At 35.3% G+C, this 25,537-nt stretch overlaps 3 protein-coding genes and 1 pseudogene across 3 annotated transcripts; 2 read left to right on the top strand and 2 right to left on the bottom strand.

The window, feature by feature from the left end:
• Window positions 1-2,304: 2,304 nt before the first annotated feature.
• LOC111022712 (scopoletin glucosyltransferase-like) lies at window positions 2,305-4,223 on the top strand. The gene has a single exon (XM_088122797.1). It carries the CDS (start codon window positions 2,500-2,502, stop codon window positions 3,934-3,936), a length of 1,437 nt encoding a protein of 478 aa, XP_087978923.1. The 5' UTR covers window positions 2,305-2,499; the 3' UTR covers window positions 3,937-4,223.
• Window positions 4,224-10,474: 6,251 nt separating this feature from the next.
• LOC148211674 (scopoletin glucosyltransferase-like) lies at window positions 10,475-17,291 on the top strand (annotated as a pseudogene).
• Window positions 17,292-19,309: 2,018 nt separating this feature from the next.
• On the bottom strand, window positions 19,310-21,068 carry LOC111022761 (UDP-glucose flavonoid 3-O-glucosyltransferase 7-like). Its single transcript, XM_022300008.2, has one exon. The coding sequence runs from the start codon at window positions 20,917-20,919 to the stop codon at window positions 19,489-19,491; it is 1,431 nt and encodes a 476-aa protein (XP_022155700.1). The 5' UTR covers window positions 20,920-21,068; the 3' UTR covers window positions 19,310-19,488.
• Window positions 21,069-22,852: 1,784 nt separating this feature from the next.
• On the bottom strand, window positions 22,853-24,650 carry LOC148211673 (putative UDP-glucosyl transferase 73B6). Its single transcript, XM_088122305.1, has one exon. The coding sequence runs from the start codon at window positions 24,613-24,615 to the stop codon at window positions 23,038-23,040; it is 1,578 nt and encodes a 525-aa protein (XP_087978431.1). The 5' UTR covers window positions 24,616-24,650; the 3' UTR covers window positions 22,853-23,037.
• Window positions 24,651-25,537: the final 887 nt, after the last annotated feature.

Raw genomic sequence — 25,537 nt, 5'->3', positions numbered from 1 at the left:
AAAAAAACAAAATACTCAGATTTTATCATTTTCAAAATCACAGACTTTAAAAGCGTTAACGAGATACTAGAAATAAAAAGTTGTTGGAACACCATAAATGAGATTGAATAACAGAATATTCAAACCTTAAAACCATAGACACTTTTTCAAATTAGTTTTCAAAGATATATTATATATATAAAAAAAAAAAAGGATTTTCTAGCATTTTGTGTGTGGTGGGGATTGGATCTTGAGTTGTGAGTTGTGACGCAAGTGCTTACATTATGAACATCCTCGACTTTCCACAAAATTGACTCATCAGCCATTTTCCATGCCTATTTTATTCACTTTATAAAATTACATCCTTTTAATATTAACATTTTGTTCACTTAATCCCTCCACTTCCAAAAACTTCAACACATCATTAATGCTTATTGCTTATGATATAAGAATGAAATGTCAAACTCAAATATGTAGATTCAATTTAAAAAAGAATAGACGTCAACTTGATGTGGATATTTAATAATATTAAGCTGTGAATCGATTTAAATACGAACCTACCTAGACTACAGCTATATAATTACTCCTCAAGTCCTTTTTCACATTATATATGTATAAAACTTTGTTTTTCCGAGAACTTTTTTATATTCCAAGGATGACACATACATCTTCAAAAAATAAAAATGAAAAATGAAAAAGAATGACACATACAACTTGCTTATATTTTTTGTTTAATGTTTTGACCACGAACATGTTAATATTGATATTTTTTCCCATATTAAAAAGACAAGTTAATTTCACGATAAATTAGGATGTAAGACAAAAGTGTATCAATTTTAGATTTTTGGTGTGATGTATGATTTATAAACAATAAAAAGTTAATCATACCATAAATAAAATGAAAGAAATTATTCCAATGCATATTTAAGTTTCCTAATTGTTATTAAAAAATACACCAAAATGGTTTTAATGTAAAAGCGAAAGATGGGTAATGAAAATTCAACCAATAATCTTAAACCAACCGTGGCTTGTAAGAAACGAGTAAATTTAAATGTTATTAATTTCAATTCAATTAATAAAGTCCAATTATAAAGCCTAATACGTATTATTTAAGACACAGTTATAAATTTTTTCCCCTCCTCCCTACTTGAGTACTCTTTAAATAATGTCATCTTTAATCCTTATTATTAATACCAGTGGATAATTATTAACCTACTTCATTTGAATTCTAATAATATAGCACAGATTAGTATGTTTAAAGAGTTAGTTGGAGTAGATATAAGATCAACTACGATATGCTAATTTTAAGTCTGAAATGATGAATAATTTTAGAGGTGATTAGATGGAATGTTATAGACAAAGAAAGTGATTAGGGCACAAATGGATGAATTAAAGAAGGGGATCAACTGTTTGATTGAGATATAGAATGAAAATAAAAGAGGAAATATAGAGAAAGAGAGAGGGAAAGTCAATAAGGATGAGCATGTGCAACTCTTTTGCTGTCCTTCATTGAGACCAATGATAATCCTCCATTTCAATTCAATTTGCTTTTTAGTGTTCTAATTTTAACCAACCATTATATTTTAGTCATTATTTTAATCATCTCCATTCAATCGTCAATTTTGGATTTAATTATTTAAAGAATATATTACTGATTTCAAAATCAAAGGTTCGAATTTTTACCTTTCAAATATTGTTGAGTTAAAAAAATAAAAAAATATTTGACTTCTCGCAAACCATCAAGATTGTCAAATATTTAATGGCCAAGCTAAATATCTTTCAAAAAATAATTATTAACATGTTGTTAGACTCAAACAAATTTTTAAATGTCGAACTTGATAGAAATATCAAATATCAATTTTATGGATATTCCTATATTTTTATGGATATTCCTAAAAATCTTATAAAAATATAAAAAAAATTGTAAAAGATATTTCAATTGTTTTAAATAATTTAAAATTATTAATATTATGTCAATATTAATGATATTTTTTTATATATTTAATATTTTGTCGATTTCTTTTAAATAATATGGAAATATTTATTTATCCTCACACGTCGACATTTCCATCGACATATCCATGTTTTTATGAGTTTGACATCGATACGAGGGATAAATGGACATTTCCATTACAGTATAAGAAAATCGATAAAATATAGAAAAATATCAATAATAGATACATAATATTAATATTAATTATTCTTAAATAATTTAGAAATATAAATATTTATTTGTTAATTTAAATACTTTTTACAATTTTTTAATCTTTTCAATTTTTACAAAAATATTTATTTTCACAAAATTGACACCTACGTTTGCACAGACGTCCATATTTAAAACTTGGACGATCAAAAGCTTTAAAAAATAGGAAGCTTCAAAGAACATTATTTTAAGACTCCGAAGAATTCCATTCGTCTTTCCCTTCCCATTTCGAAATCATCCATTATAAACTCTTTGCCAAAACTTCAATCTTCTTCATCTGCAACTCTCTCTCTTCTTTAATTTCAATTTCTTCAGTAATGGGTAGCGAAAATGATAGTCAGCTGCACATGTTCTTGTTCCCATTCATGGCTCACGGCCACATCATCCCCATGGTCGACATGGCCAAGCTCTTCGCATCTCGCGGCGTCAAGATCACCATCGTCACCACCCCTCTCAATTCCATCTCCATTTCCAAATCAATTCCCAATTCCCATTCTCAGATTCAGCTTCTGATCCTCAAATTCCCCTCTGCAGAAGCTGGCCTACCAGATGACTGTGAAAATGCCGACTCCATTCCCACCCCTGATTTGCTCCCCAAATTCTTCGCCGCCGCCGCGTTACTTCAAGCCCCTTTGGAGGAGGCTCTGCTGCAGCACCGCCCCGATTGCCTCGTCTCTGACATGTTCTTCCCCTGGACCAACGACGTCGCTTCCAAATTTCGCATCCCCAGGCTGATTTTCCACGGTACCAGTTGTTTCTCTCTTTGTGCTTCGGAGTTCATGAGAATTCACGAGCCGCACAACCATGTCTCCTCCGAAACAGAGCCATTTCTCATTCCTTATCTTCCCGGAGATATTAAGATGACCAAAATGCAAATCCCACAATTCATTCGCGAAAATACCCAATCCGAATTCAGCAAATTTATCACCAAAGTTAAGGAGTCGGAATCGGACTGTTTTGGGGTTGTTGTGAACAGTTTCTACGAGCTGGAGGCAGAGTATGCTGATTGCTACAGGGATGTGCTGGGGCGAAAGGCGTGGCCAATTGGCCCACTTTCTTTGTGCAATAATCAAGAAAAAGTGCAGAGAGGGAGAGAATCCGCCATTGACGAGCACGAGTGCTTGAAATGGCTCGATTCGCAGAAACCCAATTCGGTCGTGTATGTTTGCTTTGGAAGCTTGGCCAAATTCAACTCTGCTCAGCTGAAGGAGATTGCAGCCGGGCTCGAAGCTTCTGAGAAAGCGTTCATATGGGTCGTGAGGAAAGGGAAAGAAGAAGAAGAAGGAGAAGACGGAAATTGGTTACCGGAAGGATTTGAGGAGAGGATTGAAGGGAAGGGGCTGATCATAAGAGGGTGGGCGCCGCAGGTTCTGATTCTTGACCACCCGGCGGTGGGGGGATTCGTGAGCCACTGCGGGTGGAACTCGACGCTGGAAGGGGTGGCGGCGGGTGTTCCGATGGTGACGTGGCCGGTGGGGGCGGAGCAGTTTTACAACGAGAAATTGGTGACGCAGGTGCTGAGAACAGGGGTGGGCGTTGGGGTTCAGAGATGGGTGGCGATTGTGGGAGATTTCATGGGAAGGGAAGCTGTGGAGAGGGCGATAAGGAGAATAATGGAGGGAGAAGAAGGAGAAGAGATCAGAAACAGAGCCACAGAAGTTGCAGAGATGGCGAGGAGGGCGGTTGGGGAAGGTGGATCTTCGTTCTTGAATCTTGATGCTTTGATCAAGGAGTTGAAATCTGTGGCCTTTTAGATTTATTTTCAACTAATGTAGTCAATCAGACTGATTGACTTTTTAGGGACTATTTAAGTCTATTTTATGAGTGGTTTTTAGGATTAGAATTCGAACTCATGAACAAATATAATTACATGTGTCAACGTTTTATGAGTGATTTTAAACTGACTAATTTATAGCAGGTCATCGTGTGTTAATTTGTTTTTCTTCCCTCAACATTTAAGGGAAAACAATTAAATCTGTCTCTTATGTTCAGAGTATCAAATATTCGTTGACATTGACATTTGATCGATACTTCCATGAAATTGAGATTCGACATTTCTATCGACATCGATATTTAAAATCTTACTTATGCCATAGATTAGAAAAAATAAACATGGCCACGTAGACTAGAAAGATAATTTGAAATTATTATTAATATACCCACACCATGCATCGACCAGCCGCCATGTGTCAAGTTGTGATTCGTCTATGTCATATGAACATGTCACTCCCATGTGAGCAAAAATATCCATGGAGCGCTACGCCATCTGCCACGTTAGTCCTGATATCATCAAAATACGTCTGTCGAGCACCACATTATTCTCCACGATCAAAAAGGTGTTTGTTTAAATTTCATGTTGTCTCCATATTGACAAAATGTCACGTGTCAAATTATACTAGGTCTACAGTTCCACACCATCATCGACGACTGATTTTTCTTCTCAATCTTGTTTTGACTATAACTTTTTAATTTGAACTTGTGTGATTCAAATTGCGTTAGAATCAATTTTTTCAAACTCTATATTATATAGATATTTTTAAACACTAAAATCATCGACGAATCTAAATAATCTATAAAATCTTCTAATCATATGATTCAAATCATATGGAATGAATTCAAAATGCCACAAGATTATGCAAATATACAAATGATGACGCAATTGCTTACATTAAGTTAACACCCTCCACTTCCCTATAATATTAATAAATCCTTACATCTTTGACTCATTGGTAACTTCAACTAACAATTCTTGTTGATTTCAATAATACATGTCGTTCCATTTAGTTTACAAATTTTAGGTTCAATTATATATTTTGCCTTTAGTACTTTCAATATAATATTTCTCATCCTTCCATTTTAAATTATAGAAATGAACAAGTGACTAAAATTTTCCATCTCTCAAAATTTTTCCACTAGATGTCGTCTCATACTTTCTAACTAATATCAAGGTAATTGTGGTGGATAATAAAAATAATTCACACCAACTTTAAAAATTTTCGTATGTAAACTGGATATAATAGTATTATATCAACACATAGGTATCATAATTATATTAGTAGATATCATGATTATATTAGAGGTATATCAGTTATAAATTAGAAGCATATTAAATATATATCAAATATATATATATATTAATGTTATATTAGTATAGATCATATAATCATATATAAGAAGTTGTATCATTGGTACATTAATGGTAAATTAGAGACATATCAAGTATATATCATAGATATATAAATGTTGTATCGATATGGTAAATCAATGGTTATCATACGTATATCAGTGGTAAGTCATATTAGAAGTTCAGTAGATATCATAGCTATATTAGAAGTAGATCAATTATTATCATTATTATATCAATGGTATATCATAAGCACATATCAATAGTTAGATATATTGCACATATATTACAAATGTATATTAGATATATTGCAGGTTAAAGTTGTAATTTTAAAATTTGACCTTCGTTTTTTGTTGAAAAAAATGCTATATTCTAAAAAACTAGATGTGGTTGCTATTTTACTAAATATTTTTGTCATATTTGCAATTGCTCCGGATAGAAATTAAAGATAATTAGAGATGTAATTGATTTTTTTAAAAAGAAGAAATTATTCGAGAATTAAGTAATATTTACAAATGTAATTTGGTCTAAATTTTAAAACAAAAAAAAAATAATGTCATCATCTTATGTTTTATGTTTTTTTATTTTTAGTTTTTGAAAAATAAAGTCTTTTTATAATCAATACAATTTTTTTCTGTTTTTTTAAATGTTCTTGAAATTCTTATTTTTCTCTGATTTTTTTTATTCTTTTGGATATTTATCTCTAATAAATTTATTTCTCACTCTAAATTTTTCATGCCTAAATTTATCTCTAAAAAATTTATCACTGACTAGAATTTTCATGTCCACTATTTACTATTATATCTTTTCTCTCTAAAATTTCCATCTATATATATATATATTTTTTTTTTTTTTCAAACACATCACTCTCATTTATCTCTCCATAAAATTTTACAATTTATATATTTTTTTTCTTTCTATATTTATCTTGCAAATATATCTCTAACTTTTATTTATCTAAATTTGTCACTTTCAATTTTTTCTCACTGTAATTTTTCTTTTTCTTGGTTTCTCTAACAAGTCTTTTGCTCTCAATTTTATTCCCTTGCTCTAAAATGTTTTTTCTTTTTTTTTTTGTCTGGTAACTTTTCTCTCACTCAATTTTTTACTAGAACTTTTCTTTTGCTAAATATTTTTATTTATCTCTTAAAAAGTTTCCTTTTATTTCTCTAGATTTTTATTTTTAATGTCTAAGGCCTAAGTATAACAAAAATTCTCGTAGGACCAAGTACCCACTTCAAGAATAGGGAATTCATTTTTCACCACATCCTTATCTTTCCCTAATTCCATTAAATATATTTAAAAATTTTCTTAAGTTTCACTATTGCAATTTGGAGCTTCCCGATGCTAATAAACACGACTGTTTTTCTTAATAATGTTTTTTTAATTTATTCGAAAAATATATCATTAGCCAAATTTGAATAATACTTGAAAAATATATGGTTGTCTCTTAAAGAGAAAATCTATGAAGTGGCATTCATAGATCGTCTCTTCAAGAAACGACCTGATTTTTTAAAAAAATCAAAACAAACTAGTCTTTCAACTAGACGTGTATTTTTTATCGTACATCCAAGAGACAACATTGTTACTTTAAAGAAAATAAATACTTTACAATATTATATAACATAAAAAAGCACATGACTATCTCTTCGTGCATTGGGTAAGCGCCTAGACCAAGTGGACCTTAGTTTGAATTTTATTGTGTGCTTTTTTTGTTTTGTTTTGATATTATTATTATTATTAACTTTAAATTATTAAAACAATTAATTTTTAGTTTTATTATTATTATTATCACCTTATTAAATAATTATAATAGTATTTGTTGACGGTGAATTTTGTCCTTCGGACGAGTAGTTTTGTCTGAAAGTAAATGAGCCTAGAATCAGAAAACTCGACGTCGGTGCGGTATCCTGCCTAATAACTTCCGACCTCAAAGCAGTGATCGGAGTAGAAAATAGGAAAAGACACCTTTAAGTATTAGTGACAGGTTTTCACTTACTTTGATGGTGAGGGTCCAACTCTGGCGGCCGACTAGGAAAGACGAGGTTATAGTGGTAGGGGAGCATCGTGCGATACGTCGCTTGGCGAAGATGTACGCCCTTGACAATTGGCAAGTGACGTCGTCGCTTGCGGTTTTGGGCCCTGTCGCCTATCGTAGGCAAGTTTCGAGTTCGGCGTGCTACCCATACCAGAGGGACGAAAGCACACATCTCCTGCCACGACAATGTGCGATGTATAACCATATATAATCTCACGCCTCTCAACCGTTGACACACACAGTATTAAAAAATATTGAATTATTATAATAATATTAATGAGTAGATAAGTATAAAGTTTAAAATAAGATTATCGTATTATTATTATTATCGGTGTTAATAATAATAAGAATAAGACATTGGCGCCAAATCTGTAGTTTTGTTGACTGTTCATAGGTCGTCTTTTCGACCACCTATTTTCCAAGCATTATTCTTAGAAATAGTTTGATTAATAATATATTTTTGGAATAGGTTTGATAAAAAATCATATTTTGAAAAATCGGTAACAAACAATGAAAAGAAAAAACTTTGAGAGAAAAAAAAGGTCAAATTTGCGTCTTTGGCAAACAAATGGCATTTTTCGAATTTTTTAAACATGTTTTTCCGTGACACTTAACAAAATAAAAAATCAAATTGAATCAGCCGACTGGTCGATGCATTATCAAATCATTTGTATCAGAGTGCTTTTTGTTTTGTTTTGCTTTTTTTTATTTTAATGAGAATTTGGTAAATGTTTCATTAAAAAGAAAAAAGTGTAAGAAAGTATTTTTTATGTAAAAGGGGCAGAAAAATGTGAGGGAATATAGTTTTAAAAAAATGCAAGGGAATAAGAAAGATTAAAAATTAAAAAGTACTTTCAATCATACAATTATTAAAAAGTATTTACAATAATTCAAACGAAAAAAAAATGTAAGGGAATATAATTAAGGGCTGCTTACAAAACAGACAAAACAGAATTAAATAATAGCAAACGTAGAAGTTTGGAATAAGAAATAACTTTAAACGTTATTTGAAATTTGAGAAATTATTTTAATTTCTTCGTTTTTTTTTTTAGTTTTTTTTTATAAATATATTCAGAAGAAACCCCTTCTTGGGCGGGCAGGGCCTTTTATTCTCCTTTTATCTTTATTCTTTTTTTGAGTTTTTTATTACTTAAATACTAACATCAATTCTTTTAAAAACTGGTTATCTTATTATTTTCCTACAATTTCATTAATTACATTTTCATTCCTTCTTCGACCAGACCCATGATTTTTCCATCGTCATTTTACAACTTTTACTATTTACCTATTATTTATCAATAGATCTCATAAAATAATAATAATTTATTTATTTTACTACTTTGTTTATTCATACTACTAATAACTTTTCTTCTAAAAAAATTTGTACAATTTTATTAGTTTATATAATTTTATTATAAAATAATACATTTTTCTATTTAATTCAACAATTATTTAATTCTACTTTATTATTAGTTCATATTACTTTTTAATGTATTTCTCTCTCCCCCACTTTCCCCCACTCTCTTCCCTTCTTCCCTCCTCCCGCGAAGTTTTGGTTCTCTCCTCTTCCCCAATACAGCCTCCGACCAACACCACTCACCCAGCGCCGCCGTTCGCGAACCTCGCATCCACCTAATCAGAGACAAAAACCACGCCGCCGCACCAAAATGTTCTTAATGTAAGAGAGATAAATAAGATGGGCAAGAATATTCGAACTTATTTTTCTTGTTTGTTATCGGTTATACCGGTTGCTCGTTTGAACGTTTTGACTCTAAAACCATATTAATATTCATGAGATTCCATCTCAAAATTAATTGACAACGAGAGGAGTAACTCATGCCTATTATAAACCATCGTAAGATTTCTTTCCTTCCTAACAGGCATAACCTTCGTGGTTTCACTTTTGGTTTTATAAACAATATCTCATATTAATTGAGATGATTGTCCTTGTCTATATATTCATGGATTACTCTTTTCTCTAACAAATATGTAATTTTGTTTGCATATCTTACAACTCCAACAATATTTATATACTACGAACTGTATGGTTGTTGGATAATCAAATCACTCAAATATTTTAAAACATTTTCTTGAGATATGTATATTTTTTTAAAATTAAGTAACTCATAGACAATGGATTGGTTAGTTGATGAGAAAGATGAGTGATTTTGGGTCATGGTCGGTGAGAAACAAGTAAATTTAAATGTTATTAATTGCAACTTAATTAATAAAGTCCAATTATAGCCTAACACGTATTCTTTGAGTCACATTATAAATTTCTTCCCCTTCTCCATACTCGAGTATTGTTTAAATCTAGTCTATCTTTAATCCTTATCATTAATTCCGGTTGACAATTGTTAACAAGTACTTCATTTGATAAAATTTGAACAAAAATTAGTTAGATTGATATTGAATTCTAATGATGTAAGTGCGAAAGTGAGTTGAAGTAGATATAAGATCAAATACGACACACAAACTTTAAGTCTGAAATATGTATATTTTTTAAAAGATAACTTATTGAGAAGGGCAATGGCTATTTAGATGCAATGTTATAGATAAAGAATGTGGTTTGGGCGGATTACTAGAGAGTAAGAGAAATTAGGACTAAAATAGATGAATTGTTTGATAGATATAGAAAATGGAACTAAAAGAGGAAATATATAGAGAGAGGGAAAGTCAATAAGGATGAGCATGTGATACTCGTCCATTTCAATTTACTTTTTAGTGTTCTAATTTTTTAACCAATCATTATATTTTAGTTATTATTTTAATAATCTCCATTCAATCGTCAATTTCGAATCTGATTATCAATTTGAGGAAAGATATATTATCGATCTAAGATCGAATTTTTTCCTTGAATTAAAAAAAATAGAAATTGCGTGTATTAGATATCTAATATATGAATTAAATTTACCCAAACCTACAAACTTAAGTTTTTTGGTTGAATGGTCATTTAATCATCTTTAAGATGATATCGGATGGTCCTGTATTTGAGTCTACGCAAGATGGTATCGGAACAGATAGTCTAATCTCTACGTAGTCGTTACCTCCCCATTTTATATTATAAATAACGTACTCCTCATATGACAGAATTGTAAATATTTAAGAGTCCTATCAAACTCATATATACATGGAAATGTCTTATATTATTTAATACCTAAAAGCAATTATCGAGAGAGACCACGAGTAAAAGCTTTGAAAAATATGAAGCTTCCAAAGAACATTATTTTAGTACTCCGAAGAATTCCATTACTCTTTCCCTTCCCCATTTCGAAATCATCCATTATAAATTCTTCGCCAAAGCTTCAATCTTCTTCATCTGCAACTCTTTCTCTTCTTTAATTTCAATTTCTTCAGTAATGGGTAGCGAAAATGATCGTCAGCTGCACATGTTCTTGTTCCCATTCATGGCTCACGGCCACATCATCCCCATGGTCGACATGGCCAAGCTCTTCGCATCTCGCGGCGTCAAGATCACCATCGTCACCACCCCTCTCAATTCCATCTCCATTTCCAAATCAATTCCCAATTCCCATTCTCAGATTCAGCTTCTGATCCTCAAATTCCCCTCTGCAGAAGCTGGCCTACCAGATGACTGTGAAAATGCCGACTCCATTCCCACCCCTGATTTGCTCCCCAAATTCTTCGCCACCGGCGGCTTACTTCAAGTCCCTTTGGAGGAGGCTCTGCTGCAGCACCGACCCGATTGCCTTGTCTCTGATATGTTCTTCCCCCTGGACCAACGATGTCGCTTCCAAATTTGGCATCCCCAGGCTGATTTTCCACGGCACCAGCTTTTTCTCCCTCTCTTCTTCTGAGTTCATGAGAATTCACGAGCCTTACAACCATGTTTCATCCGACACAGAGCCTTTTCTCATCCCTCATCTCCCCGGAGACATCAAGTTCTCAAGAATCCTAATCCCGGAATTCATGCGCAAAAATCTCAAATCTGATTTTAGCGTTTTTTTTAACTGGGTTAAAGAGTCGGAATCGGAGTGTTATGGGGTGGTTGTGAACAGTTTTTACGAATTGGAGGCAGAGTATGCAGATTGCTACAGGAACGTGTTGGGAAGAAAGGCGTGGCATATTGGCCCACTTTCTTTATGCAATAAGGAAACCCAAGAAAAAGCCCACAGAGGGAGGGAATCCGCCATTGACGAGCACGAATGCTTGAAATGGCTCGATTCGAAGAAACCCAATTCGGTTGTGTATGTTTGCTTTGGAAGCCTGGCTAAATTCAACTCCGATCAGCTGAAGGAGATCGCAATTGGGCTCGAAGCTTCTGGGCATACGTTCATATGGGTTGTGAGGAGAGGAAAAGAGGACGAAAATTGGTTGCCAGAAGGATTCGAAGAGAGGATTGAAGGGAGAGGGGTGATCATAAGAGGGTGGGCGCCGCAGGTACTGATTCTTGATCACCCGGCGGTGGGTGGGTTCGTGACCCACTGCGGGTGGAATTCGACACTTGAAGGAGTGACCGCCGGCGTTCAAATGGTGACATTGCCGGTCTCGGCCGAGCAGTTTTTCAACGAGAGGCTGGTGACCCAGGTCCTGAAAACTGGAGTTTCTGTTGGGGTTCAGAAATGGGTGGACGAGGTGGGAGATTTCATTGGAAGGGAAGCTGTGGAGAAGGCGATTGGAAGAATAATGGCGGGGGAAGAAGGAGAAGAGATAAGAAACAGAGCCAGAGAATTTGCAGAGAAGGCGAGGAGAGCAGTGTGTTAACGTAACTTCAGCAAGGAAGTTGAAGCCACACAGCACGTCAGTCAAAACAAGAATATCTATTATTGTGCATTTTTGTTACAATATTTTTGTTAAAGTTTAGATTCTTTTTCTTCTAAACTTAGGATATACTTGTATAAATAGAGACTTTGAGTGCCATCATAATACAGTGAAATATAAACATCATACCTTCTGTGTGAAACTTCCTCTTGTGAAATTCTAACTTGGTATCAGAGCTGTAATGGCCAACGCCTCCTCCAACACCTCTACCCACCCCACCTTTAGCAGCCCACCACTCAATCAATTGCTTAACCAAATCACCACAATAAAGCTAGATAGAACCAATTACTTGTTGTAGAAAAACCTAGCCTTACCCATATTACGAAGTTACAAACTAGAGAGACACCTCTCCGGCGAGCACCCATGCCCGCCCATGTTTGTGCAACAGTCGATTGGTAATATGGAAACAAGCCAAACGAACATATCTGCACCATCGAGTTCCTCTATAGCAACAGAAGCAGCCGTCAATCCACTATATGAGTCATGGGTAACTACCGACCAGCTACTTCTTGGTTGGTTGTACAACTCTATGACTCCAGAAGTTGCAACACAGGTGATGGGGTACGAAAATGCTTGTGATTTATGGGCTGCCATACAAGAACTCTTTGGAGTACAGTCTCAGGCGGAAGAAGATTATCTCCGTCAGGTATTTCAACAAACTCGAAAAGGTTCTCTTAAAATGACTGATTTTTTGCGTGTTATGAAGTCTCATGCAGACAATTTGGGTCAAGCTGGAAGCCCCGTACCCACTCGATCTTTGATTTCTCAAGTTTTGCTGGGATTAGATGAAGAGTATAATCCTGTGGTAGCAACGATCCAAGGAAAACGAGGCATTTCGTGGCCTGAAATGCAAGCCGAATTGTTGGTATTTGAGAAGAGGTTAGAACTTCAGAATTCTCATAAAAATACAGTATCTTTTAACAACTCTGTTTCTGTGAATATGGCTAATAGTAGCAGAAGTGTAAGTGGTGGAAACCAACGTCAAAATCAAAACTCTCGGCCACCATTCAACAACAATCGGGGGGTGGTCGAAATCGAGGTAGAGGACGGTGGAACAACAACAATAGTCGGCAAATTTGTCAGGTGTGTGGTAAACCTGGACATTCAGCACTAACGTGCTACCATCGATTTGATAAGGAGTACAGGAACAATACACAAAGCCAGGGTAAAAACTTCAATGGCGACTCTAACCAGGGGGTTAACAACAACTCTGGACAAGGTACATCTTATGCCTTCACAGCAACCCAAAATAACAATCCTTTTTTGGCCAATCCAGAAACAGTGATAGACCCGAATTGGTATGTGGATAGTGGTGCTTCAAATCATGTCACCGCCGACTACAATAGTATGGTTCAACCTACTGAATATGGAGGTATGGAAAGAGTTACAGTAGGTAATGGCGATAAATTAAAAATATCTCATGTTGGCAAATCCTGTTTAGTTTCTGACGGTGGGTTGGTCATGCTTGAAAATGTGTTGTGCGTACCTAACATAGCTAAAAATCTAGTTAGCGTGTCTAAACTCGCTAAAGACAATAACGTATACCTTGAATTTCATGCTGATTCTTGTCTTGTAAAGGATATACGTTCGGGCAAGGTGGTGGTGAAAGGGGCTCTTAAGGATGGACTTTACCGCCTCAATACTGTTGGAGTAGTCATTGAGAGTACTTCGACTCCAGTTGACTGTGGCTTGGAGTTGGCTGCTAATAAAACTATTTGTTCTGTGTCTCTTCCCAAATCATTCAGTAGTATAAATGTTGTGGTATCCAAGGACGTTTGGCATCGTCGACTTGGACATCCGTCTTCTCAAGTTTTTAGAAGTTTAATTAAACGTTGTAATCTGCCCTTGAAAGTTCATGATAATGTCAACTTTTGTGAAGCATGCAAATATGGTAAATCTCATGGTCTGCCTTTCCCTCTATCTAGTTCACAATCTACTGCTCCATTCATGTTAGTGCATACTGATCTATGGGGACCTGCACCTGTTATGTCATCTGATGGGTATAGATACTGTGTTCATTTTCTTGATGACTATAGCCGATTTGTATGGATTTATCCTTTGAAGTTAAAGAGTGACACACTTTCAGCATTTAATCATTTTACTACTATGATCAAGACTCAATTTGGCAGCCATATTAAAATGTTACAGTCTGACAATGGAGGAGAATATAAACGAGTCCATCAGTTATGCCATCAGTTGGGGATACAATCCAGATTTTCGTGCCCGTACACTTCTGCGCAAAATGGTCGAGCTGAGCGTAAACATCGCCATATTGTTGAGACCGGTCTCACTTTGCTCGCTCAAGCTTCCATGCCTCTAAGTTTTTGGTGGGAGGCCTTCCTCACATCAACCTTATTAATCAATGGTCTTCCTTCCCCTCTGCTTAATGGTAAGTCTCCAATGGAGTTATTGATACAACGAAGTCTTAACGTCTCCGAGTTGAGAATATTTGGGTGTGCATGCTATCCCTTTTTACGCCCTTACCATACTCATAAGTTTCAATTTCGAACTAACAAGTGTGTTTATCTTGGTCCAAGTCCAGCTCATAAGGGTCATAAATGTCTCAGCTCATCAGGAAGAGTCTTCATCTCACGACATGTTCAATTCAATGAAGGTGATTATCCATTTGCTTCTGGATTTGGCCTTCAACAATCCACTGTGTCTGACAATTCTTTATCTCATTCCACCGCTGCTCCAAACCTACACACGTGGTTCGGTAGCCTGCCTACTCTTGAACCTACTACTCACCCACCATCCAACACCCCTCACCCATGCCCATCAAATTTGTCTATCACCCATAACTCTCAGCCTCCTAGATCCCAGGCCCCAACAACCTCTCCAACCTCACATCTCCTATTTCTAGCCCATCCCACCAGCTCCCTAGTACGATTTCAGCTGACCAACATGCGTTCTCCACCCCCTCCAATCCACCATCTTTCCCTCTATCTCCACCACCCACACCTGAAGCATCTGACCTAAATATACCAACCTCGTCCCCTTTACCTTCTCTCTTTATTCCTGTACCGGAAACTACCTCAGCGGTTGAAAGCTCTATCGCACCTCAGCCTCCCCCACCATTTCAGTCTATCCACCCTATGATTACAAGAGGGAAAGCTGGAATATTCAAGTCCAAGGTGCTCCTATCCTCCACTCCCACTGATTGGTCGGTAACAGAACCCACAACTATTAAGGTTGCTCTTGCTACTCCCATCTGGAAATCAGCGATGGATTTGGAGTATAATGCTCTTATGCAAAATCAGACTTGGACCCTCGTCCCTCCTACTGGTTCAGTCAATGTAGTTGGGTGTAAATGGGTTTTCCGCATCAAACGCAATTTTGATGGCTCGATTCAACGCCACAAGGCACGGTTGGTGGTCAAAGGCTTTCATCAAAGTCCCGGTATTGACTTTTTTGAAACCTTCAGTCCTGTGGTCAAAGCCTCCACTATCCGAGTTGTTCTGTCATTAGCTGTATCTCGAGGCTAGAAACTACGACAACTTGACTTCAACAATGCCTTTCTCAACGGCAAGTTAGATGAAGATGTCTATATGTCTCAACCTCCAGGATATGCCGATCCCAGATATCCGAATTATATCTGCAAACTACATAAAGTACTTTATGGCCTCAAACAAGCTCCTCGAGCTTGGAATGTCACTCTCAAATCTGCCTTGCTTTCTTGGGGCTTCACCAACAGTAGATCAGACACATCTTTGTTCATATATCACCGCGGTCCATCCATCATCCTCCTTCTGGTCTATGTCGATGATGTCATTGTCACTGGAAATAATGTTGCTCTCATAGACAGTCTTGTTGCCACACTAGATAAAACTTTTGCGTTGAAAGATCTTGGCTTGCTCAGTTATTTTCTTGGCCTCCAGGTCACTCATCTCCCTTCCGGAGTTCTTTTAACTCAGGCAAAATACATAGATGACGTGTTGCGTCGCCTGGATATGGAGGGCTTAAAGCCAGCCCCCTCCCCCACTGTATTGGCAAACACTTGTCAATTTCTGATGGAGAGCCCATAAGTGATCCCTTTCTATACAGAAGCACTCTTGGTGCCCTTCAATATCTTACCAACACTCGGCCAGACATCGCGTATATTGTTAATCACCTGAGTCAATTTCTCAAACAGCCCACCGACATACATTGGCAAGCTGTGAAGCGGGTGTTACGCTACTTAAGTGGTACAAAACACATGGGCCTCCACATTCAACCAAGTGACACGGTCTCTCTCACAGCTTATTCTGATGCAGACTGAGCATCAAACATTGATGATCGCAAATCAATTGCTGCTTATTGTGTTTTCTTTGGAAACACTCTTGTCTCGTGGTCGTCGAAGAAACAAACGGCTGTTGCTCGCTCCAGTACTGAGTCCGAATATCGTGCTCTTGCTCATGCTTCCGCTGAAATTATTTGTCTGCGACAACTCCTTGGTGAACTTGGTGTCAACGTTAGTTCTCCGCCCATTATTTGGTGTGACAATATCAGTGCTGGTGCTCTAGCAACTAATCCAGTCTTCCACGCTCGGACCAAGCACATTGAAATAGATGTCCACTTTGTTCGGGATCACGTGTTACGCGGTGCTCTTGAAGTTCGTTATGTACCATCTGCTGATCAACTAGCCGATTGCCTGACTAAACCACTCACTCACTCTCAGTTCCACCTACTACGATCCAAACTCGAAGTGCTTGACCTACCCGCTCGTTTGCGGGGGGATGTTAACGTAACTTCAGCAAGGAAGTTGAAGCCACACACCACGTCATAGTCAAAACAAGAATATCTATTATTGTGCATTTTTGTTACAATATTTTTGTTAAAGTTTAGATTCTTTTTCTTCTACACTTAGGATATACTTTTATATAAATAGAGCCTTTGAGTGCCATCATAATACAGTGAAATATAAACATCATACCTTCTGTGTGAAACTTCCTCTTGTGAAATTCTAACTTAGTGGCAGAAAATGGATCGTCAGATTCTGATCTGGATGCTTTAATCAAGGAATTGAACTCTTTGGCCTTTTAAAATCCATTCACTGGGGTTGCTTTATTGGACGTACTTCTCGAGTCACTGTGTCTTTTTTCTTTTCTTTTTCTTTCTTTTTTGAAAGAGCTGTTCAAGATCATTTGGTTTTCAATAATGTGTTTCGGGGATCTATGAGACTTTTCATTGTATTTTGTGCCATATTGAAATTTATTTCTTAAAAAGAATTTGAGTGTGTGCCACTTCATCCTCTAATTATTTACAAAACTACTTATAAACGAAGAAGTTTAGCTCAACTAATTAATACAATATTCAAATCTATTTTTTAGGATATATATATATATGTTTTAATAGTTATGTCCTATTTACTTTCGGAAAATGAGAATTGAGAATAAATTTTTCATTCCGTGTTAACACAGGTGCTAGGAATGCAATCAAATTGTGAACTCACCTCAAATTTAGAAATCTCATTCCTCTCCTTGCCCACACATTTATTAAAATTATTTTATTACTATTACCCTTTCTCTCTCTCTTTATTAATGATACTATGGTTTTATTATAAAATATAATAATTTTATATATTTTTTTTACTTTATTATTATTAATTAATATAAATAGATTTTTTAAAATAGAATTTATTGTTATTGAATATTAAAATAATAAAATTTAATAATATTTTATATTAAATTCTAATAAAAAGTATTTTAGTTGATGTAATTTTATTTTAATTCATTATTATTAATATTAGATAAATTGTTATAATAAAAAAATATTTACTATAAATCATATAGTAATAAAATAAATTAAAATTTATTGTTATTGTTATTGTTATTGTAATTAAAAAAAATTAGCACAATAATATATTTATAATTCAAAGATGAGAGGGGTATACTAGTAATGGTTATATAATTGATTTCGATTGCAGACAGTTTTGGCAAACAACATTAAAGAAATTTTGATCTTGATTCCATAAATTCCTGGTAAACAACATTAAAGAAATAGAATTTTCATTCCGATTGATTTTTATTCTGATTCATTCCATTCTGATTCTTGCTAAGTAAACATGACCTTAATATATATTCATATTAGCGGATAATTTTTAGTAAATGACCTGATAAAATAATTTAATTATTTTATAGAAATTAACCCAACAGGTAGTTTATCACAAAATGAATATTATCAATGATTTATTTAATTATTTGTTCATTTCTTATCGTGCGATTAAGTTTATTTACTAATTACCATCACGTGGTAATTTTTCATTAAATTAAACTTAGCCAATAGAGTTTTAAAAAGTTAACATATTTTAAATAACAAATTTAAAAACTATTAATTCAACGCAAACTAACCAAAATAGTAAATTAATTTATTGTATAAAATACATTTCTTTAAATAATTATGCGACTTTTACATTACATTGAAAAAAGAGTTTGATAAAACTATGGATTCAGGGGAATTAACTTGATAGATTGTAGATTGTATGAGGTGTGTTGGTGCTCTAAATTATTAAAGACAAACAAACAAACAGTTTAGATTATTTTTATATGTGTTATTAAAAATGTAATAATTTTTATTTTTTATTTTCTATTTTTGGCAAATATAATAATATTTATTCAGTAACTAATATTTTAAGCATGGATATTTTATTTTTAATAGAATTATTAATCAAAATTATTTTTAAATATTTATATAATATTTTATTAATTTTGTTATTGATTTTTTAAAATATTTTTCGAAATGTGAACAAAGTGTATACATAAATTATTACTTATAAATTTATCATTATAATTGCTCTTAAACATGAAGTTTATAACGGGTATAAATGAAATTTAGGTTAGGTTGGTTTTTGTCAAAGTTGACATAACTTTAATAAAATTGAACTAAATTACCGCTATGGTTCCAACCGAACAAATTAACTCGAGTTGGCTAATTTATTTGTTTTTAATTTTTAACTTTCCCTTATAAAGCTTACAATTGGAAAATTTTTTCGATATATGGATTAATAATTTATTATTTACAATTCTAATTAAATTCATTCTTTTATTATTATTAAAATTATCATTAATTGTCAAAGCAGTAATTCGTATATATCTCTAACAAAAAGTCGTAAATTCGATCTCCCACTCTCACATGACATATTAAAAAAATTATAATTAATTAATTTCTTATTTAACTAATATATTTATTAAAAAATTAATGCATCTCAGAAGAGACGCTGAAAACAAAATATATATGGTTGCTATCCTAAAGAGTAATTGTACAGTGCTAGGGCATATTGGGACTTTGGAAATAAACATGAATTTGGCTCACTAATCCTACCCGTCTGGAAAACAGTGATTTACTTTTCAACTATTGAAACACAATGAGCAAAATGAAAGGTTTTCAAACGGTTAGAGATTTCAATTCGTTGATCAAAGCATCCAGATCGGAGTATGAAGATCCATTCTCTGCAACTGCCATCCTTGCCATATTGGCCAACTCTTTAGCTCTGTTTCTCATCTCCTCTGCTTCTTCTCCCTCCATTACTCTCCTTATCCCCTTCTCCACAGCTTCCCTTCTCACGAAATCTCCCGAAATCATCACCCATTTCTCAACCCCAATCGGAACTCCAATTTTCAACACCTCACTCACCAGTTTCTCATTGTAAAACTGCTCCGCGGCGACCGGCCACGTCACCATCGGAGCGCCGGCAGTTACTCCTTCAAGAGTCGAATTCCACCCACAGTGCGTCACGAATCCACCCACCGCCGGATGATCAAGAATCAGAACCTGCGGCGCCCACCCTCTTATGATCATCCCTTTCCCTTCAGTCCTCTGTTCGAATCCTTCCGATGACCAATTTTGGCCCTCTTCTTCTTCTTCCTCTTTCCCCTTCCGCACCACCCATATGAACTCCTGCCCAGAAGCTTCAAGCCCAATTGCGATCTCCATCAGCTGATCAGAGTTGAATTTAACCATGCTTCCAAAACAAACATACACAACCGAATTGGGTTTCTTCGAATCGAGCCATTTCATGCACTCCTGCTCGTCAATGGCGGATTCTCTCCCTCTCTGGGCTTTCTCTTGGGTTTCCTTATTGCATAAAGAAAGTGGGCCAATATGCCATGCCTTTCTTCCCAACACGTTCCTGTAGCAATCAGCATACTCTGCCTCCAGCTCGTAAAAACTGTTGACAACCATCCCGTAACAATCGGATTCCGATTGTTTAATTTTGGCAAAAAAATTGCTAACATCCGATAGAGTATTTCCGTGAGGGAATGTGGGGAGTTGCATTTTGGTTAACTTAATATCTCCGGGGAGATGAGGAATGAGAAAAGGGTGAGTATCAGATGAAACGTGGTCGTGAGGCTGGTGAATTGAGATGAGTTCAGAAGCAGAGAGGGCGAAAAAACTAAAGCCGTGGAAAATGAGCGTGGGGGTCCCAAATTTGGAAGCGACTTCGTTGGCCCAAGGGAAGAACATATCGGCCACGAGGCAATGGGGGCGATGCTCCATCAGAGCGTGCTCCAGTTGGGGCCGAAGCAAATCCATAGCGGAGATGAATTTGAAGAACAAAGCAGGGGTGAGAATGGAGTCGGCATTTTCACAAGCACCTGGCAGGCCGGCTTCTGAAGAGGGGAGATCAAGCAGCAGAAGCTGAATCTGAGAATTGAAGTTGTGAAGTGATTTAGAAATGGAGATGGAACTGAGAGGAGTTGTGAGAATGGTGATTTTGATGCCGCGAGATGCGAAGAGCTTGGCCATGTCGACGATGGGGACGATGTGGCCATCGGCCAAGAAAGGGAAGAGGAAGATGTGAAGCTGAGAACCCATTACTGCCCTTCCGATTCAAGAGATGAAGAGATCAAGAGAGAAATTGAATAGAAAAGAAAGAAATGGAAAACAGCAATACTTAGTTTCAGGCTTGCCGCTGCATGCCACCATCACAAATTTTGGGAAACTGATAAATTTTATCTGTGGGCACCGCCTAATTATTGCTACCAAAAAGCCCCCCTGTTTTCTTAATAAATTACACATTTTGGATTTCTTTGGCTCAGTGGTATTTGCATGCGACAGCCCCTCACACACTTCTTTACTTACACAACTACGTTCAAGCCGGCATTTGGGCACTCCTATTATATATATTTTTAATATTATTTGTAAAGAAAGAAAATAAATGATTACTGATATGGACTACAAAAGTATCTCAAATCTATATCTAGTGGTATTAAGTATTAGAATATAGAGCCAAAATTCAGATGGGACCGCTTACCGTGTTGTGGTACATTCCTAAGAATAGATAACTCTCTAGTATTTTTATTTTTATTTTATATTTCATTATATAATTATTTATCTATGATTTGCGTCAAGACATAATTAATTAGATCGGTAGGATTAATATTTTTCCCAACATTAAGAGCATGCAAATTTTTTAAATCTCCATCCAGCTCGGTTACTAGGGGCAACCAGCCCTCATTCACAAGAATAGTCAACAGGAAATTTCTTATCGTACGTTGAGTGGGGAATTATTATTCTTATGAGAAATTAGAGTTTGGGTTTTTATGGCATTATTTTTTTTAATAGAATGATTCAAAGCATCTTATGATAAATTTGAAATATACCTAAATATCTATTAGTCAGCACTCGTTTTATTGGCTACCACTAATTTTTTTATCATTAAAACATAGAAAGATTAAAAGAAAGCAATAAAGAGACATTTTTTATGTATTTTAAAAAAATAAAGAGTTATCAGACATTTAACAATCGTCAAGTAGAAAAAACACCTAAGTATTGTTATAAAAAATCATGGAAATCGATTTTGTCATTTATGTAGTGGTTCTTTTTTATAAAAAAATAATTGAAGAATAAACTAAGTTCTAAGTCTCGTTCATGTTCACAAAGGATAGGAATATTCAAATTCACGACCTTTTGATTATCTCGATTATAGATATACGTCAATTATCATTGAACTATGCTCATATTGACAGTCTGAAACTATTACTAAGAAGAATTTTTTTTTTCAAAATCAATATATTTGATAATTTTTACCAAAAAATTTATCAACTTAAATTATGTGGGGATATATTAAGGCCACGTTAGTTACCTTTGTACACAAAGAAGGAAAAGGGCTCTACATTTCATAGGAAATGAAGTTCCATCAAATCCCATTCTTTAAAAAAAAATGAATCAAATGTGGCTTCACAGTTTCTTCAAAAATATATTTCATCATATTAGCTATTTTTATAAAATATTTATTTGATGTTATTACTCCCGTCAAACTCACTAAATAACACATATACGTGTCAAAGTTGAATATGACTCAATTATTAAGATATTATGTAAATTGATGTTATTACTCCCACTATTCCAAACCAACTAAATAAAAATATATATGCAACTTGAATATGACTAAATTATTAACATATTATATATCTTACAAATATTCAAATCTCCATCCCATTTAGTTGTACAAAAAGTCTTTCAACAAAAAATTGTACAAAAAGAAAAATCAAAACAATAGGCATGTGCAAGAAATCCCTATCTCACTTAGTTGTACTAATGTATAAAAAATGTTTTGTATTCAAATTTGTTACATCACTCACCAATCGCAGGACAACCATTACAAATTTCAAACCAGATCAATATCATCTTTTTATTCAAAACAACATAAAATTTGACAGTTCTTCTTCCTTTTTTATTTTATTTTTTAAACAAAAAAAATACTTCGACTTATTTCTTTTTTCATCAAAATTTAAGAGAGAGGCGCTAAGTAATCTATTTATCATCTACTTTTCCTTAGAAAAATAGCAATAATCAGTTAATTAAAGTTTAACTCAACAGACTATAGCATATGTATCCAAACTAAGGGGGTGTGATTTAGAATTCCTATCCCACGAAAACAGCAAGAATCAAACCTAATGAAGCAAAAAGAGCAAACTGAATGCTTGGATTTTAAACTGCTGAAGTTTTCAATTTGTTGATCAAAGCATCCAAATCCGAGTATGAAGATCCATTCTCCGCAACTGCCATCCTTGCCAATTTGGCCAACTCTTTTGCTCTGTTTCTCATCTCCTCTGCTTCTTCTCCCTCCATTACTCTCCTTATTCCCTTCTCCACAGCTTCCCTTCTGATGAAATCTCCCACAGTCCTCACCCATTTCTGAACTCCAACCGGAATTCCAATTTTCAACACCTCACTCACCAGTTTCTCATTGTAAAACTGCTCCGCGGCGACCGGCCACGTCACCATCGGAACGCCGGCAGTTACTCCTTCAAGAGTCGAATTCCACCCACAGTGCGTCACGAATCCACCCACCGCCGGATGATCAAGAATCAGAACCTGCGGCGCCCACCCTCTTATGATCATCCCTTTCCCTTCAGTCCTCTGTTCGAATCCTTCCGGTAACCAATTTTGGCCCTCTTCTTCTTCTTCCTCTTTCCCCTTCCGCACCACCCATATGAACTCCTGCCCAGAAGCTTCAAGCCCAATTGCGATCTCCTTCAGCTGATCAGAGTTGAATTTGGCCATGCTTCCAAAACAAACATACACAACCGAATTGGGTTTCTTAGAATCGAGCCATTTCAAGCACTCGTGCTCGTCAATGGCGGATTCCCTCCCTCTCTGGGCTTTCTCTTGGGTTTCCTTATTGCATAAAGAAAGTGGGCCAATATGCCACGCCTTTCTTCCCAACACATTCCTGTAGCAATCAGCATACTCTGCCTCCAGCTCGTAAAAACTGTTCACAACAATCCCATAACAATCGGATTCTGACTTCTTAACCCTGTCCAAAAAATCGGTTATTTCATTTGTCACATTCGCTCGAATGAACTCCGGGAGCTGCAATCTGGTGAGATCAATCTCTCCGGGGAGATGAGGGATGAGAAAAGGCTCAGTGTCGGATGAAACACGGTTGTAAGGCTCGTGGATTCGCATGAGTTCAGAAGCAGAGAGGGAGAAAAAACCGGTCCCGTGGAAAATGAGCCTTGGGATCCCGAATTTGGCAGCGACGTCGTCTGCCCAAGGGAAGAACATGTCGGCCACAAGGCAGTGGGGGCGGTGCTCGGACACAGCCTCCTCGAATTGGGGTTGAAGCAAATATAAAGCAGACATGAATTTGGGGAGCAAATCAAGGGTGAGAATGGAGTCGGCATTTTCACAACCATCTGGCAGGCCTGCTTCTGCAGAAGGGAATTTGAGGAGCAGAAGCTGAATCCGAGATTGAAAGTTGCGAATTGATTTAGAAATGGAGATGGAATTGAGAGGGGTTGTGACGATGGTGACCTTGACGCCGCGGGAGGCGAAGAGCTTGGCCATGTCGACCATGGGGATGATGTGGCCGTGAGCCAAGAAAGGGAACAAGAAGACGTGAAGCTGAGTGCCGTCACTGCCCATTAATGCCGTTTCGATTGAAGAAATGAAGAAAAAGAGTTGCAGATCGTGAAGAACAGAACAGGAAGAATGGAGAAGAAGGAAATGGAAGTGGAAATTTATAGAAGTTGAAAGAGATGACTGGAATTGTTTCTTGGCCATTACGGAATAAGAAATTTGGGTTTTTGGGGCATTAAAATTGCGTTCTACATTGATTTTTCCCTCTTCTTTTTCTTTTTAATTGAATGATTCAAAGCATCTTAATTTTATAATAAATCATGGACGTTCGTTTTGTCTTTCTGTTGTATTAGTTCTTTTTAAAATAATAATAATAATAAATTAAGAACTAAGCTTTGATCTTATCCATGAATAAAGTATCTTAAATTATTTGAATTTAGAGGCTGACAAATCACAAATGTCTGAAACTATTATTTAAAAAAATGTTTTTATTACCTAAAATAAAAAAAAACATATTTATCAATATTAAAAAAAATAAGCTACCTATTGATACATATATTTGAGTTACTTTTAAAGAGTTTGGACACACGTGATGGCCAAGCATGTGAATATACAATAATTTTTTTAAAGTCAAGTGTGATAACGTAAGCAATTGCGTCATGCAGCCTGCCCGCTGACTTAAATGGATTTCCCCGGTAGAGTATCGAAACACACAAAATGTAAAAGATTCCAGACTTTCTTTTTTCCTTGGAATGAAAAAAAAAAATTTAGTACAATTATTTAAGACAGGAGATCCAACTTTCCACCTTCGAGGAAAGGTTATACCTATATTTATTGAAAAATCTAAGACTTGGCAACCACATAAGCACATTCTCGGGGTTGACTATTTTTCCTTTTATTTTTTTTTCTCTTTTGACACAAAATATCAACTTCAAAGTATATATTAATTTAGTCTTGTGAAATTTTAAAATTGACATTTTTTGTCTGTGAGATTCAAAAGATAGTTCTAAATGTTCATTGATGGAGATGATTGACCTTAATAAATAAAATCATTGACATAATTCTAGAGACTTTGTTTTTTGTTTCATACTTCGATTTTGATTGATTATTTCGAAGTTTATTAATA

This window comes from Momordica charantia, assembly GCF_013281855.1.
Source record: "Momordica charantia cultivar OHB3-1 chromosome 4 unlocalized genomic scaffold, Mcharantia_2.0 BLBB01000004.1, whole genome shotgun sequence".
Taxonomy (NCBI): Eukaryota; Viridiplantae; Streptophyta; class Magnoliopsida; order Cucurbitales; family Cucurbitaceae; genus Momordica; species Momordica charantia.
The sequence above is the reverse complement of the archived record's forward strand: the minus strand, read 5'-3'. Positions and strand labels throughout refer to the sequence as shown.

Bases quoted from the DNA above. Each gene is read 5' to 3' on its own strand.
- LOC111022712 (XM_088122797.1), top strand. From the start codon at position 2,500: ATGGGTAGCGAAAATGATAGTCAGCTGCACATGTTCTTGTTCCCATTC.
- LOC111022761 (XM_022300008.2), bottom strand. From the start codon at position 20,919: ATGGGTTCTCAGCTTCACATCTTCCTCTTCCCTTTCTTGGCCGATGGC.
- LOC148211673 (XM_088122305.1), bottom strand. From the start codon at position 24,615: ATGGCCAAGAAACAATTCCAGTCATCTCTTTCAACTTCTATAAATTTC.